We start from the raw sequence: 13,133 nt of genomic DNA, 5'->3' as shown, positions 1-13,133 counted from the left end.
CCGGCTTGGACAAGGGTAAGGGCATACGGTTGGATTAGTTGTCTCCCGTTTATGTTGACAGGGGGTGCTTTTGGCATAGCTTTTGAAGTTTGGCCTAATGTTTTGGGTAGTTTAGCCCCAAACCGTGCTCGAGTGTCGTTTGAATTATAAACTATCATTGTAGTGGGTCAAACTTGTATAAAACTGAATTAATGGCCTTCGTGCCTTTTGTAAACATTTAAATTGATGTACGTTTAAATGAAACTTGTGGAATGGTTTACATATTTAATTGGCGCGTAAATGTGTATTATATAAAAAAAAAAATTATCGTATGGAATACGGGTTGGGATGTTTCACAAAAGTTATCCAAAGTCGTTTCAAAAAGTCAATCTGATTTACAACTATAGTTTTTATAAGGCTTTAAAATATGATAAAATAATTAATTTTGACAATTGTTCAACAAAACAAGACGTGCCTTATATAAAGATTCATTTACTCGGTTGGTAATATTCAAAAATTCATTTTATCAATCTCGTAAACAAGTTGTTTAAATATTAATTGCAGATTCAAAAGCAATTTCAATTAACGTCAATTATAATTCAGTTGATCATATCTTTTAATCCATTCATCGAAACTATTCGATATCTAAATGAAAAGTTTATTGATTTTTCGCCAGCTTTCCAAAAACATGTATATCATATACCTTTCACCAGTAATATATGTATTTAATTCGTGATCTATTATAAACTGTTTAACGACAAAATTTAGTATACAAGCATGCATAAATATATATACTCGAGCACTAGACATGTATACACTATTAATTTATAAAAGATAAAATATAAATGCTTACGTATCAATATTGTGATTCCATATTTCAGAAAAGTACGTAGAAGCAACAGAGATGATAAACACTAGGTTTGACTTGCGAATATTACCCATGAACATTACCCATAACCTCCATAGTTATAACCCATAATTTCCTTAGCTTTATCCCGCTCGAAAAACTATTTTGAAAGTGACACGCTCATAACCTCGTCGTAGTATTTTATGTATAATACTAATTAATGATAATAATAATAATAATAATAAGATTAATAATAATATTAATCTTAATAATAATAATAATAATAATAATAATAATAATAATAATAATAATAATAATAATAATAATAATAATAATGATAATAATAATAATAATAATAATAATAATAATAATAAAATAATTTAAATGATCCGAGTAAAAAAAAAAATGAAGAAACAAGCTGAAACCAGTTCGAGCTTTTATAGTATCTGGCCTGCTACAGTACCCCATGCGATCGCATGGGGTTTGCACTGGTTTGCCATGCGATCGCATGGCCGCCTTATCCGTTTTTGTTTGCTAGTTAGTCGATATCAAATAGTGTTTTACTGTAGCAATAGTATTTTTACTGTAGCAAATAGTGTTTACTGTCAAATAGTGTTTTACTACAGTAGCAAATAGTGTTTTACTGTAGCACTGTAGCAGAGATGTTAGGAGAATTTTGGTACACTTGCGTTGGGAACAGAGAAGCTAGGACTATTACTGGTACTTATAGAGATTGTAACAATTCTTTAACTCTTACTGAAAATCATTTAAGAGTTTCTTTAAATCTTCCTGTTCAAGATAACTATGTTAGAACTGTGTCAAGATCTGCTGTAAGATCTTGTTTTCCTATGGTTGGTCAACCTTTAACTATTTCTGTTAAAATCAGTATGTTTTCTCCAAGGTGGATGTTTTTGTTGTCAAATATCACTAGAAGTCTGAGTTTCGAGTGTGGTAGTCTGACTGAAATCAATGATTTTGAGGCATATCTGTTTCATGCTATAGTCACAGGAAGGAATATAGATTTTGCACGTTTATACTTCAATGAACTCTTGGTTCTCACTGAAAAAACTCCAAGGGATCATAATGTGCCTTTATCAGAATCTTAAGTCTTATGTTTGAACAAGCTATGACTCCTGCTTTGTATGATGGGCTTAAAGTATTTGGTGTGTATGAGTATACATCTATTCCAGAATGTAGTATCATAATGTTTCACAGCCACATTGTGGATGATCAAGAAGTTGCTCTTACTCCTGCTATGATGCATTGGGTCAATCTTGGCCGTGCAGACCAACCTACAGATTTCGAGCAATCAGAGTCTGCAAGGGCATCTTCCTCAGAATCTGAGCAATCAGGGTCTGAAGAAGATCACAACAATGGTCAACAACAATCTTTAGAATCTGAGCAATCAGATTATACCCCCACACAATCTCCACCCCATGTTGTTACTCATACAGAGCAGGCTGAGGACATGAATGAGGAAATCCCCCCTCATTCTAACCCATCTTCACCCACTGCTACTGAGCAAATATCTCACTCAACCCACCTTATGAACTCACCAGTTCATACAGAGAATACCACAATAATTGAAACCATAGATGATACAGCACTTGTAGATTCACCTCTAAAATTCACTAGGCAAGGTGCTTCTAGTACTACTCCATCACCTCTGCTAGAGGATGGTGAGAGGAGTACTTTGACCCAACCTGAACCTGATAGGATAGTAAACTTGGATACCCACATTACAGTCACTGAAGAAACCCACTCAGTTGACTTACATGAAGAAGTCCCAATCCTGAACTCAAATAACCAAATCCAAAAACAGCTGAAATGGCCAAGTCAACTTTTACCTCAGACTTATGTCTGTCACTACGCACCCAAAATGTTCCATCCTTGCACATTCTTGCACAGGCTGCCAATGTTACACTCATGTCACAGGGTGTGATACAGGCCTCAAATCCTTCTATGTCCAAAGATCGCCCTTCTTTTCAACCGAAAGGTTGTGAGGACATACCAACCCTACCCATATCCATTGGTAATACTTCTCAGACTGAGGCACAAGTCACTATGGTTGGCCTGAATCTGGCTTTGACCAATTTGACTAAGAAGTTTGATGACAAGCTTTCTGATGTGCAGTCTAAATTTAATAATCTTAATCTTCACTTTAATAATAATTTTGTTTCTAAAGCAGAGATGATGGAGGTGAGGAGGATGGTTGGGGATGTGCATGGGTTGACTGGTTCAAGTGATGCAGGGTCTGTAACATATATTGTTCAGAGGTTGACAGAACTGGAGAAGAAAATGGTTGGTGTTGATGAACTGAGAGAATGCTTTACTGGGTTTGCATCTGATATTAGTTCTCTTAAAGCTCAACTGACTGAAGTTTGGAAGTTCCTTTCTTCTATTCCTTTAGATGATGTCAAAAAGGGGGAGAAAAGGAAAAGGTCAAATGATGCAGATGATGCAGGTATTGAGGGGGAGCAATCCAAGAAGGCTCAAATTGAGGGGGAGCAATCCAAAAAGAATCTGGTTGAGGGGGAGGGTATTACTATCAGGGGTGCTGGTAACAATCAGGGGAGTTCTAGTGGTGTTTTGGTTGCTGCTATGCAAAGAACAGATGGTGATCTAAGGACTCAGATGAATAAGAGGTTTAGATTCCTGGTGATGTTGTGAAAGTTGAGCTGAAAAATCTGAGTTTGAAGGTGTGATTTTGTTGCTAACAATGACTCATTTGCCAGACAGAAGATTGAGAGTTAAAATGAATCAAATAGTTCGTTTGGGTTTTTGTGAATGGAGAGGCATAGCTGTTTGTATTAAGGAGTGTGCAGAGGATCAGGTTATTGTGAATGAAGTGTTAAAAAGAGTGTGTATGTTGATTCACTTGGTGTTTGAAGAAGGGTTCATAAGTGCTAAAGATTATAAGGTGTTTTGTGGAACTTTTAATCTGGAGATGAAAGAAAGAAGAGTTGATTATGAGGTGTTTTGTGGAACTTTTAATCTGGACATATTGAAAGATATGCTGTTCCTGAGCATATGGAGTTTGTTGATAATAAGTATGTTGAATACTTGGATGGCTTGATGATTAAGACCACTGGAAATCAAAAGATGTTGATTAGGTGTGATCAGTTTGAAGAGGCAAGCATTGAAATGTTGATTAATCTATTGTCCAGGTGTAAAACAGAGCAAACATCTCCTTTCAGGGTGCAATTGTTGAAACATTTGTATATCAAGCTGAACATGTTGAAGAAAATTTCTCATATGAAGAGCAAGTGTAAGCTTATTGAAAAGGAGTATGCTAAGGTGGTTAATTAGGTGTACAGGTTGTTTTGACATCATCAGATACGGGGAGATTGTTGGGAAAAATAGAAATAATAATCTGATGAGTCAAAAGTATTTTGCAGATTTTAGAGTCTGGAGATTTAGAGTTCGAAGTTACAGACTCTGGAAATACTAAAGTCAACGTTGAAGATTTCTTGATGCTAAAGCCATGAATATTCTGGAGATATGTTTGCAGATTAAGAAGACTTGTTTTGAAGATTTGATTTTATCTCCAGAGTTGACTTCCTAATTAATAGCAAATTTGGTTTGTTTTTAGTTTATCTTTTCCATCTTTATAGCTAAGTAGTTTTGGAAACTAAATCTCCAGATTTGGTTTTTATCTGTATAAATAGGGACGTATGTTTCATTTGTAAGGTGTACTTTGCACGATCAATATTATCAGTCCTTCATTCTATTATCGTGTTCTCTCATTTTCTGCACTTTAAATCTTAATTATTGTATAAAGTGAGAGTCTGATGTTCATAGTCATATTACTGTGAACTAATAGTTACAGGTTTAATGAGTTACTAGAAGTTCTTTTTTCTTTATGTACTAGATTTATCACTACATAATAATTTATTTATACAATTACTCTATTCCATGTCTATTATAGTCAGTTTCTCGATTAAATATCAAATAATCTGATTTTCACGAACACCAAAAAATTTAATTATCTAATTATTGTGATATCAAACAGCATAATCAAACCTAAATTACAATAAATTTTGCTACTGCTGATTATTTGATTATAATTATCTAAAACGTATAATCAATCTTCAAAATGCAAATCTAAACACCCCTTAATACCATACTAGTTGTTAATTTTGAAGTAAAAACAACCTTTTCATTTATCATTCCCAACAAACAACAAACGTAGATTCATTCATTGTTTATTTGCCATATAAGTTCATAATTTCCTTATCTTGCAATTGACATGCAAATATAAATTAGAGCATTTAAAGGATGAATAGAATGCGTACTTGTAAGAATTCTTTGATATCTGTTAATCTCAACTTAAATGATGAATTTGTGTTTAGGCTTGAATCGCAATCGTACAGTGTATATTTGTATGTATATGAATATGATGTATGAAGGTTATGAAGATGATGTATATCACATTAGAAACAGATGTAATGCATTACAAAGTGCCAAAATTCATATATTAAGATGGTTACAAGTTGTTAGGGTTTGAGAGAATTGGTGAGTGTGTGTGAGGGAGTTGGTTACATGTGTGGGCAAAACTCATGATCTAAGCAACTAAGGGAGTATTTATACTATGCTAGTTGAGGCTAAACTATGACAAATTATATCAACTTAAGTTAAATGCACGACATGCAAAATGGTTTGAAACGTTACAAGCTTATTCATTTGTCATTCAACATAAATTGGGTTCTCAAAATCAAGTGGCTGATGTGCTTAGTAGGAGGTACTCATTGATTAACACCATGCGCATACAGATTTGTGGTTTTGAGTCATGGAAATCCTTTTACCCAGAAGATAGCGACTTTAAGGAGATTTGGTCAAATTGTGTACAAGGAACATACAAGTCATTTCGCATTCAGGATGGGTACTTGTTTAAGAGTATGCGATTATTACCGAAAGTCATTCAGGAGGCCTAGCGGATACTTTGGTATGAATAAACGCTTTGGTTAATAAAGAATGATTTCTATTGGCCACGTATGGAGAAAGATGTAAATCGAGTGGTGGCACGTTGTCGTGTGTGTCACATTGCTAAAACACAAGGTAGTAATTCAGGTTTATACTTGCCGTTGCACGTGCCTACCCGACCTTGGGAGGATATTAGCCTTGATTTTGTGTTGTGTTTACCTCGCACCCAACGTCATAAAGATTCCGTTATGGTGCTTGTTGATCGGTTTTCAAAAATGGCGCACTTTATACCGTGTGCGGAAACCTATGACGCGAGTCGAGCTGCACACCTCTACTTTGCGGAGATCATACGTTTACATGGTATCCCAAAAACCATGACTTCGGATCGTGATGTCAAGTTCATTAGTCATTTTTTGAGGACCTTGTGGTCTCGGGTTGGATCTAAACTACAATTTAGTAGCTCACACCATCCCTAAACCGATAGTCAAACGAAGGTAGTTAATCGGAGCTTGGGTAATCTTCTACGTGGCTTAATTGGGGATCATCCGAAACAACAGGACTTGGTATTACCTCAAGCTGAATTCGCGTATAACAGGTCGATTAATCGCACTACTGGAAAAAGTCCTTTTGAAATCGTGTATGGACTTAATCCTACCACTCCTCTCGGTTTCCGTCCAACACCGCTAGGGGTGACACCTGATGCTAACGGTCTGGAGCATGCTGCTCAAATGCGAACTCTCCATACTACATTCGTGATCGTATATCTCAACAAAATGATGCATATAAAGGGAGGGTTGAGAAACATCGCAAGCAGGTTGTTTACAATGTTGAACAATGTTGGAGATCTAGTATGGATTCATCTTCGAATGGAACGATTTCCAGCAGGGCGTTTTGGGAAATTAAAGCCAAGAGCGGATGGACCTTTTCAGGTTTTGGAACGTATTAATGATAATGCTTACAAGATTGAGCTACTGGGTCACTATAATGTATCTGCTACTTTTAATGTCGCTGATTTATCTCCGTATATTGAAGATGAAGCTGATTTAGACTCGAGGACGAGTCTTCCCGAAGACGGGGAATGATGCAGGTGGTGACTCTGTTATAGATCCTAAATGGGCCAGGGTGTACCAGCGAAGGCCCAAGAATGCACCAGTGGGCCTGCATGAGTACTTGGAATATCATGATTGGAAGAATGATCGTTTGGGTTTTGGGTAATGAAGTCATGGCTTGGTCAAGAAGCAAAAGAGATTCCAGACGATTGTGTTTCCTATTTTTAATTTTATTAGTTGCTAGTATTTAAAAATTCCCCTCCTTTGTTTAAGGAATCGAATATACTTTCTGGATATTAAATAAAGTGTACGTGGTTATCACGTTGGGCACAATTTGTGCATTTGTTTTTGTTTTGATCATCCTCAGGTCATTACAAACTCTCCATTGACATGCCTTTTGGTGGGTTTAAAAACCCCTCTGCCACCCAGAGTGAAGAAATGAGTGTCATAAATGGGTGGATATAGGTTTAAAATAAAATTGAGACCTTAACATGCTATTATCGTTGTGATTATTTGGGCTCTCAATTAAGATGAATGGTGGTGGACAGCCATTTACTTTACTGCTGGAAAGCCGCCTGACCCCGTTATGTTACTGAATTTAATTTATTTTACAGCTTAAGAAATATGTGTAATTGCTCTTGATATTTATTGTAGGATGAAAAACAGATTAAAATGTATACCAAGCAAGGGTTTTCTGAATTTACAATTTGTATGGCAAAAATTCAGTACTCGTTGGTAGGGACCTTGTATCTATCACATTGATCCGGATGCTATTACGGGGATGGTAAAAGGCCTATCATGAAACTTACCTTTTAGGTACATAGCTACAAACTGTACTCATCTGAGTAATCGTGTTATTGCTGTTGAAGTTTGAGTCAGTTTTACACAACATGTTTTAGTAAACAATGATGTATTAGATGCCTTCAAGTTTTGTCAAAACCATTTCGTTAAGTCTTATATTGTTCGAGTTGAGAAAACCAGAGTTTCCTCAAATGCTTTATTTGAAACTTTTTATTGACCACTGAATGAAAAGGTAGTGTATTGTGTTGCTGTATGGTATCGCAAAAGGTTGAATGACCAAAACAAACCTAAACCTTACTGTTTCTTGAAGTTAAATACATATAGAAAAAACTCACTTCTCAAATGTCACACCTTCTGGCCAATATCATAACATTCAAAACTCTAGTACCTAAGAGAAATCCACATACTTCACTTAATTCATACCTCAATCATTTATTAATTGTTAAACTCAATTTCACAAAAAGAGTTTAATATTCGAGACGAAATTACTGATTAAGAAAATTGAAGTCCTTGTCGAAAAGTAGATGACGACATGTACTCCCTCCGTCCCTAAATTATTGTCCAGTATTCCATTTTGAGATGTCCCAAATTAATTGTCTACTTCCATAAATAGAAAGGAAAGGAGATATTTCATTGGTGGATCTGGAGAGAGACGATATTTAATTGGTGGAGAAATAAAGTTAGTGGGATTTCCTAAAACTGTGTGTTTTTTGTCTGGGGACAATTAATCTGGGACGGAGGGAGTAGTAATTTAATACTCCTACTTGAGGGAGATATGGTTATTACATAAAAATGGATTATGAGATAGAGAGTATGACCAAAAAGTAATCACAGTACAAAAAAAAAAAATGTTGTTGACATGTATCTCCACCTTTGCAGAAGATAAGGTCCTAATGGCAGACACGACCCACACTATAGACAGTTTGTCCCAAACTGCAGACGGGCTAGGGTGGCAATTCTGACCCATTTGACAGCAGACTGGCCGGGTGACAATTCTGACCCCTTTGATAAAATGATGGAAGCTGGTTGCTCAAACATGGCTCGGCATGTTAAGAATACAAAAGCTTATGGTGTGAATGTTGAGGTGGCAGTGAACCGGTTCTCAAGTTTCAACTAATACAAATACAGATGCAGCAATAGGATCCACGAGCTAAATCACTTAAAACAAATTGTCTTTGAAAAGGGGGAATTTCTGCATTTTTCACTAACCCTGCTGATCATCTAATAAGTTTTAACATAATCATATCCTTCAAAAGTTGAGGTAAAAACGTATTGACAAATAACAATGGCTTTTTCAATCTAACTAATAACCTTCATAGATCAACAAACAGGTCACATTAAAAGCGCAACTGATGTGACATCAGAATAAATTGTGAAAATCTTCAAACATAATTACAGAGATGACACCATAATAAGAATTTTCAAGTTATAAAAAGCTACAACACATAATCATAACAATTTTAATCACAACAAACTCTGAAACTTTTGCACTGCTTCTCCTTTGGTGTTGTTAAAGTCATCAGCCATTCTACAGAAGATGAAACTCCCGAATTAGCATACTATTTGGATTCTGTAGAAAAAAATTAAATCACCATATAGATAAGCCCTGACCACTACACATGAGTTTCTGCTAATCTCTAAATTTTAGAGTTTGTGCAACACAAATTAACCCTCTAGATTATGTTAATAATTTTCAATAAATCATTATAAATAAAAACCAGGGAAATACAAGAAAATGTGTCTCTTTGAGGAATTTTATGAAAACAGGTAGAGGACTATTTTATTATTTATAGTGCTTTGCAATTGCAATTGCATTGCATAAACTAACACATACATAAGATAAGAATAAGATGACGAGGGTAACATACCATGATGTTATTTTTTCAATTGCCAATTCACCATCACTCTCAAAGACGAAGTTGTCTTTGGCACATCTTCAACATCCTTAAAATTACATATGTTTAAAATAGTTAGAGATGGTGGAAGAAGTATCGATGTTGAATCAGTAGTATTATTCATTGCATCTTCTTCCATTGCAAATGATTTCACTCCTGAATCAGAACCATCTAAGTCTAGTTGAACAAGTGAGGGTGGGCAATTTTGAAGGCCCCACTCTGACATTGGCTTCTTTAAGCATCCAATATTTAGCTTTCTTAAATTAGGAGGCCACAACCCACATGGAAATGAATCATCCATGCTTGGACAATATATTATCTCCATCTCTTCCAAACATGTGAGACTTTTCAAATGTTTGTGAGTAAATGACTTCAAATTCTTGCAAAATTTTATTTTCAAGTGTTGCAGGAGATTCGCTTTCTTTACCATTGATCCCAATGTCAATGATGTCACTGAATCACAATGACTGATGTTCAACTTCACGACACTAATAGGGCAATTGTAACTCTCCAATGAATCACAACCCCAAAGAGTTACATCTCGAAGGACAGATCCTTTATCAATGTTACTCCCCACATTAACACTAACCTCCTCTTTCTCTCCCATTGATACCAACTCATTACAATGATATACTTCCAACTTTTGTAAACTCACAAGAAGCCCGTATGCCTTCGATTCTGAATCCCACAAGTATCTCAATTCATCACATTTATTAATCTCTAGATCTTCAAGTGCGTTGAGATGTTTCAAAACATCCCCATCCAGTTTCGTAAGTCCTTCAATACGAGTCATTTTCATCTTACGAATTGAAGAAGACGCACAAATTATGGATCTTAATAATTCTTCAGAGCATGCTTCTATATTTAAAACCTCAAGTAACGGTAACGATCCAATTGACACATTGGCAAGTTTCGGACAATCTGTTATATATAGTTCAACAAGATGAGGAAACGATCCAGTTGTTAATTGTGTACAACTACTACAACCATTTAATGTGAGTTCCCTTAGCTGATTGAATGATGGATCTCCAACCCAACTAGGAAATTTCACTCCCCCATAGAACAAAATCTCGAGTGTCTTCAACTTACAATGAGGTCTTAGATATTCAAGAACTTCATATTCAGTCTGCAAATTTCGAGAATCATCAAACACATCTGTCCATTTCAAAAAAATATCATCAAGACCCTTCTTTTGTTGCAAGTTGGCATCCTTTGCTTGTATTGGATCCATCACTTTTTCCAACCCTTCAATGGAAAGTTCACCCTTAAGATCAACAAGGTCTTTTAGTTCAGATAATTTAAACCCACTACATCCTTCAATGAAAACCTTGGATAGAGTTTGTAGATTTGTCAACTCACCAATCCCTAAGCTAAAGTTCTTCAACAAAGGAGTATCTTTCAAGTCAAGATGTCGTAAGTTTATTAACTTCTCAAAACTGAACGACAAGCTAGCTAAATCATGACACTCACGAGCCAGCAAGCTTTGCAGATTACATAGCTCACCGACTTGTTCAGGTAATCTTTTAATGATAGTTCCTGAAAAATTGAGGTACCTGATATGTTTGAGATTTCCAATAAACATTGGTACCTCAGTAATCTTACAATAACTCAAGTTCAACACCCTTAGAAATTGTAGTTTTGGAAGTAATTCAACAAAAACGTTGTCCAATTTAAAATAATGAGGCCACAAAAATGTGAAATTTATTTGATGTATTAATTCTGACACTGACACTGGTAGGAAGGTTCTTAAGTGTGTAGCTCTGTGTAATTCCTTAAACTTTCTATATATTACATCTTCTGGACGTATGAATGAAAAGTGACGGAACTTTTCAAAAGCTTTGATCCTACCATTAAGATCCATCTTCTCGTCCAACATACAAAAAAACTCACCCGCGACACTAATGGCAAGGTCATTCATCAAGTCGTGCATGATGTATTCGGATTCACTATCTGTTGAATGTTGAAAAAACGACCTTGATTGTAACTCTTCAAAATACCGGAAACCCAAACTCTCCATTGACAAGTTGCCTTTTGATGGGTTTAAAAATCCCTCTGCCATCCAGAGTAACACTAGTTGTTTCTTGTCGAACTCGTAATCTTTCGGGAATAAGCAACAATATGCAAAAAGTTGCTTCAGTTGAGATGGGAGATCATAATAGCTTAGCTTAAGAGCCGGAAGAATATGGTCACTTCCAACATCTGAGCTCCATATCTCGCTGTTTAACAACTTTTCCCATTCATCTTCATCGTTTCCCTTAGTCTTCAAGACCCTCCCAAGTGCTATCAAAGCCAAAGGCAAACCATCACATTTTTTAATAATACCTTGAGCAAACGGTACAAGTGAAGGATGATTCTCAAAGTTATCTTCATTTAGCGCACATTTGGCAAATAAAGACAGAGAATATTCATCTGACAAAGGGTTCAGAAAGTGAGGTGTTGCCGTGGTCATTATTGATGCCACCCTCGTCTTCCGGGTCGTAACTATAATTTTACTACCAGGTAACCCAACAAGTGGTTGTTCAAGCGTTTCCCATGCCTTGTAGTCTTCGTTCCAGACGTCGTCCAACACTATCAAGAACCGTTTTTGTGACAGTTTTGTTTTAAGTGCCACATGAAGTAGATTTAGATCTGTAAATGTTTTATCCTCCCCGGTGACAGCCTGATAAATGGTGTTACTAATACTCAATACATTGAACTCGTCTGAAACACAAACCCAAGCCATGACTTCAAAGTAATCCTTAACTTTCTTATTGTTGTACATTAATTTTGCTAGTGTTGTTTTTCCAACACCTCCGAGACCAACTATTGGCACGATGCTCACATTATGATTACTTGCTTCACCCCCCAATAGCTTTTCGAGCAATGCCTCTGTATCCTCTTCCCGACCCAAAACTTTGGACACGTCAACAAGTGAAGTTTCCAACCGTCTGTTCGAATAATCTGATGATCTTTCGAATTTCCCGTAAACATCCAGACCGAGATTAGTTTTCTGGTCAAGAAGTTCAATTAATCTAACAGAAATCTCATCTAGCTTTGAACTCATCTTAAGACCATACACGCACTGAGTAAAACCATTTCGGGCTTTCGTAATAAACTTACTAGTAGTGCTGGTGCTGGAATCAGGTTCTTTATTCAGCTCCCTCTTCATAGCTTCAGTGGCTATATCATCAACTACATCTTCTATGTCATAGGCCAGTTCCTGAAGCTCTTGTAGCCATGATGCAACAGCTTTTTGAGTTATTTGCTTGTGACCTGCATCAACGAGCACATCTTGGATCTGGTTCAAATTTTTCTTCCATTTCTTCATATGAGTATCGATTCCTTCAAGTCGAGCAAAATTCATCAACGAACCAGAAATCAGCTTGTCGACTAACACATCCACAAATGCGCTAACAATCATTTCACCAATTGCCATTTTGAAATTAATTAAAAGATCGATCGTTTGTTTGTAAGGGGATCTGATTGAATTGAACTGAAATGAAAATAAAGAGTAGACAAAAGCAGATCTTGAAACAAATAAAAAAATTAAATATGTATAAACATCTTCAAAGTTTATATTTTTATATATGTATATACAACTGTAAACAATAATAAAAAAAGGAAGGTAGTGGGGGTCTTATTTTATCTACACCATGCTAA

At 35.9% G+C, this 13,133-nt stretch overlaps 1 protein-coding gene across 1 annotated transcript; it reads right to left on the bottom strand.

Annotated features, from left to right (window-relative positions):
• Window positions 1–9,474: 9,474 nt before the first annotated feature.
• Window positions 9,475–12,897, bottom strand: LOC139875647 (putative disease resistance RPP13-like protein 1). Its single transcript, XM_071862965.1, has one exon. The coding sequence runs from the start codon at window positions 12,892–12,894 to the stop codon at window positions 9,475–9,477; it is 3,420 nt and encodes a 1,139-aa protein (XP_071719066.1). The 5' UTR covers window positions 12,895–12,897.
• Between the last annotated feature and the right edge of the window lie 236 nt (window positions 12,898–13,133).

This window comes from Rutidosis leptorrhynchoides, chromosome 11 (genome assembly GCF_046630445.1).
Source record: "Rutidosis leptorrhynchoides isolate AG116_Rl617_1_P2 chromosome 11, CSIRO_AGI_Rlap_v1, whole genome shotgun sequence".
Classification (NCBI taxonomy): domain Eukaryota; kingdom Viridiplantae; phylum Streptophyta; class Magnoliopsida; order Asterales; family Asteraceae; genus Rutidosis; species Rutidosis leptorrhynchoides.
Note: the sequence above shows the minus strand (reverse complement) of the source record. Positions and strands in the feature narration are given on the sequence as shown.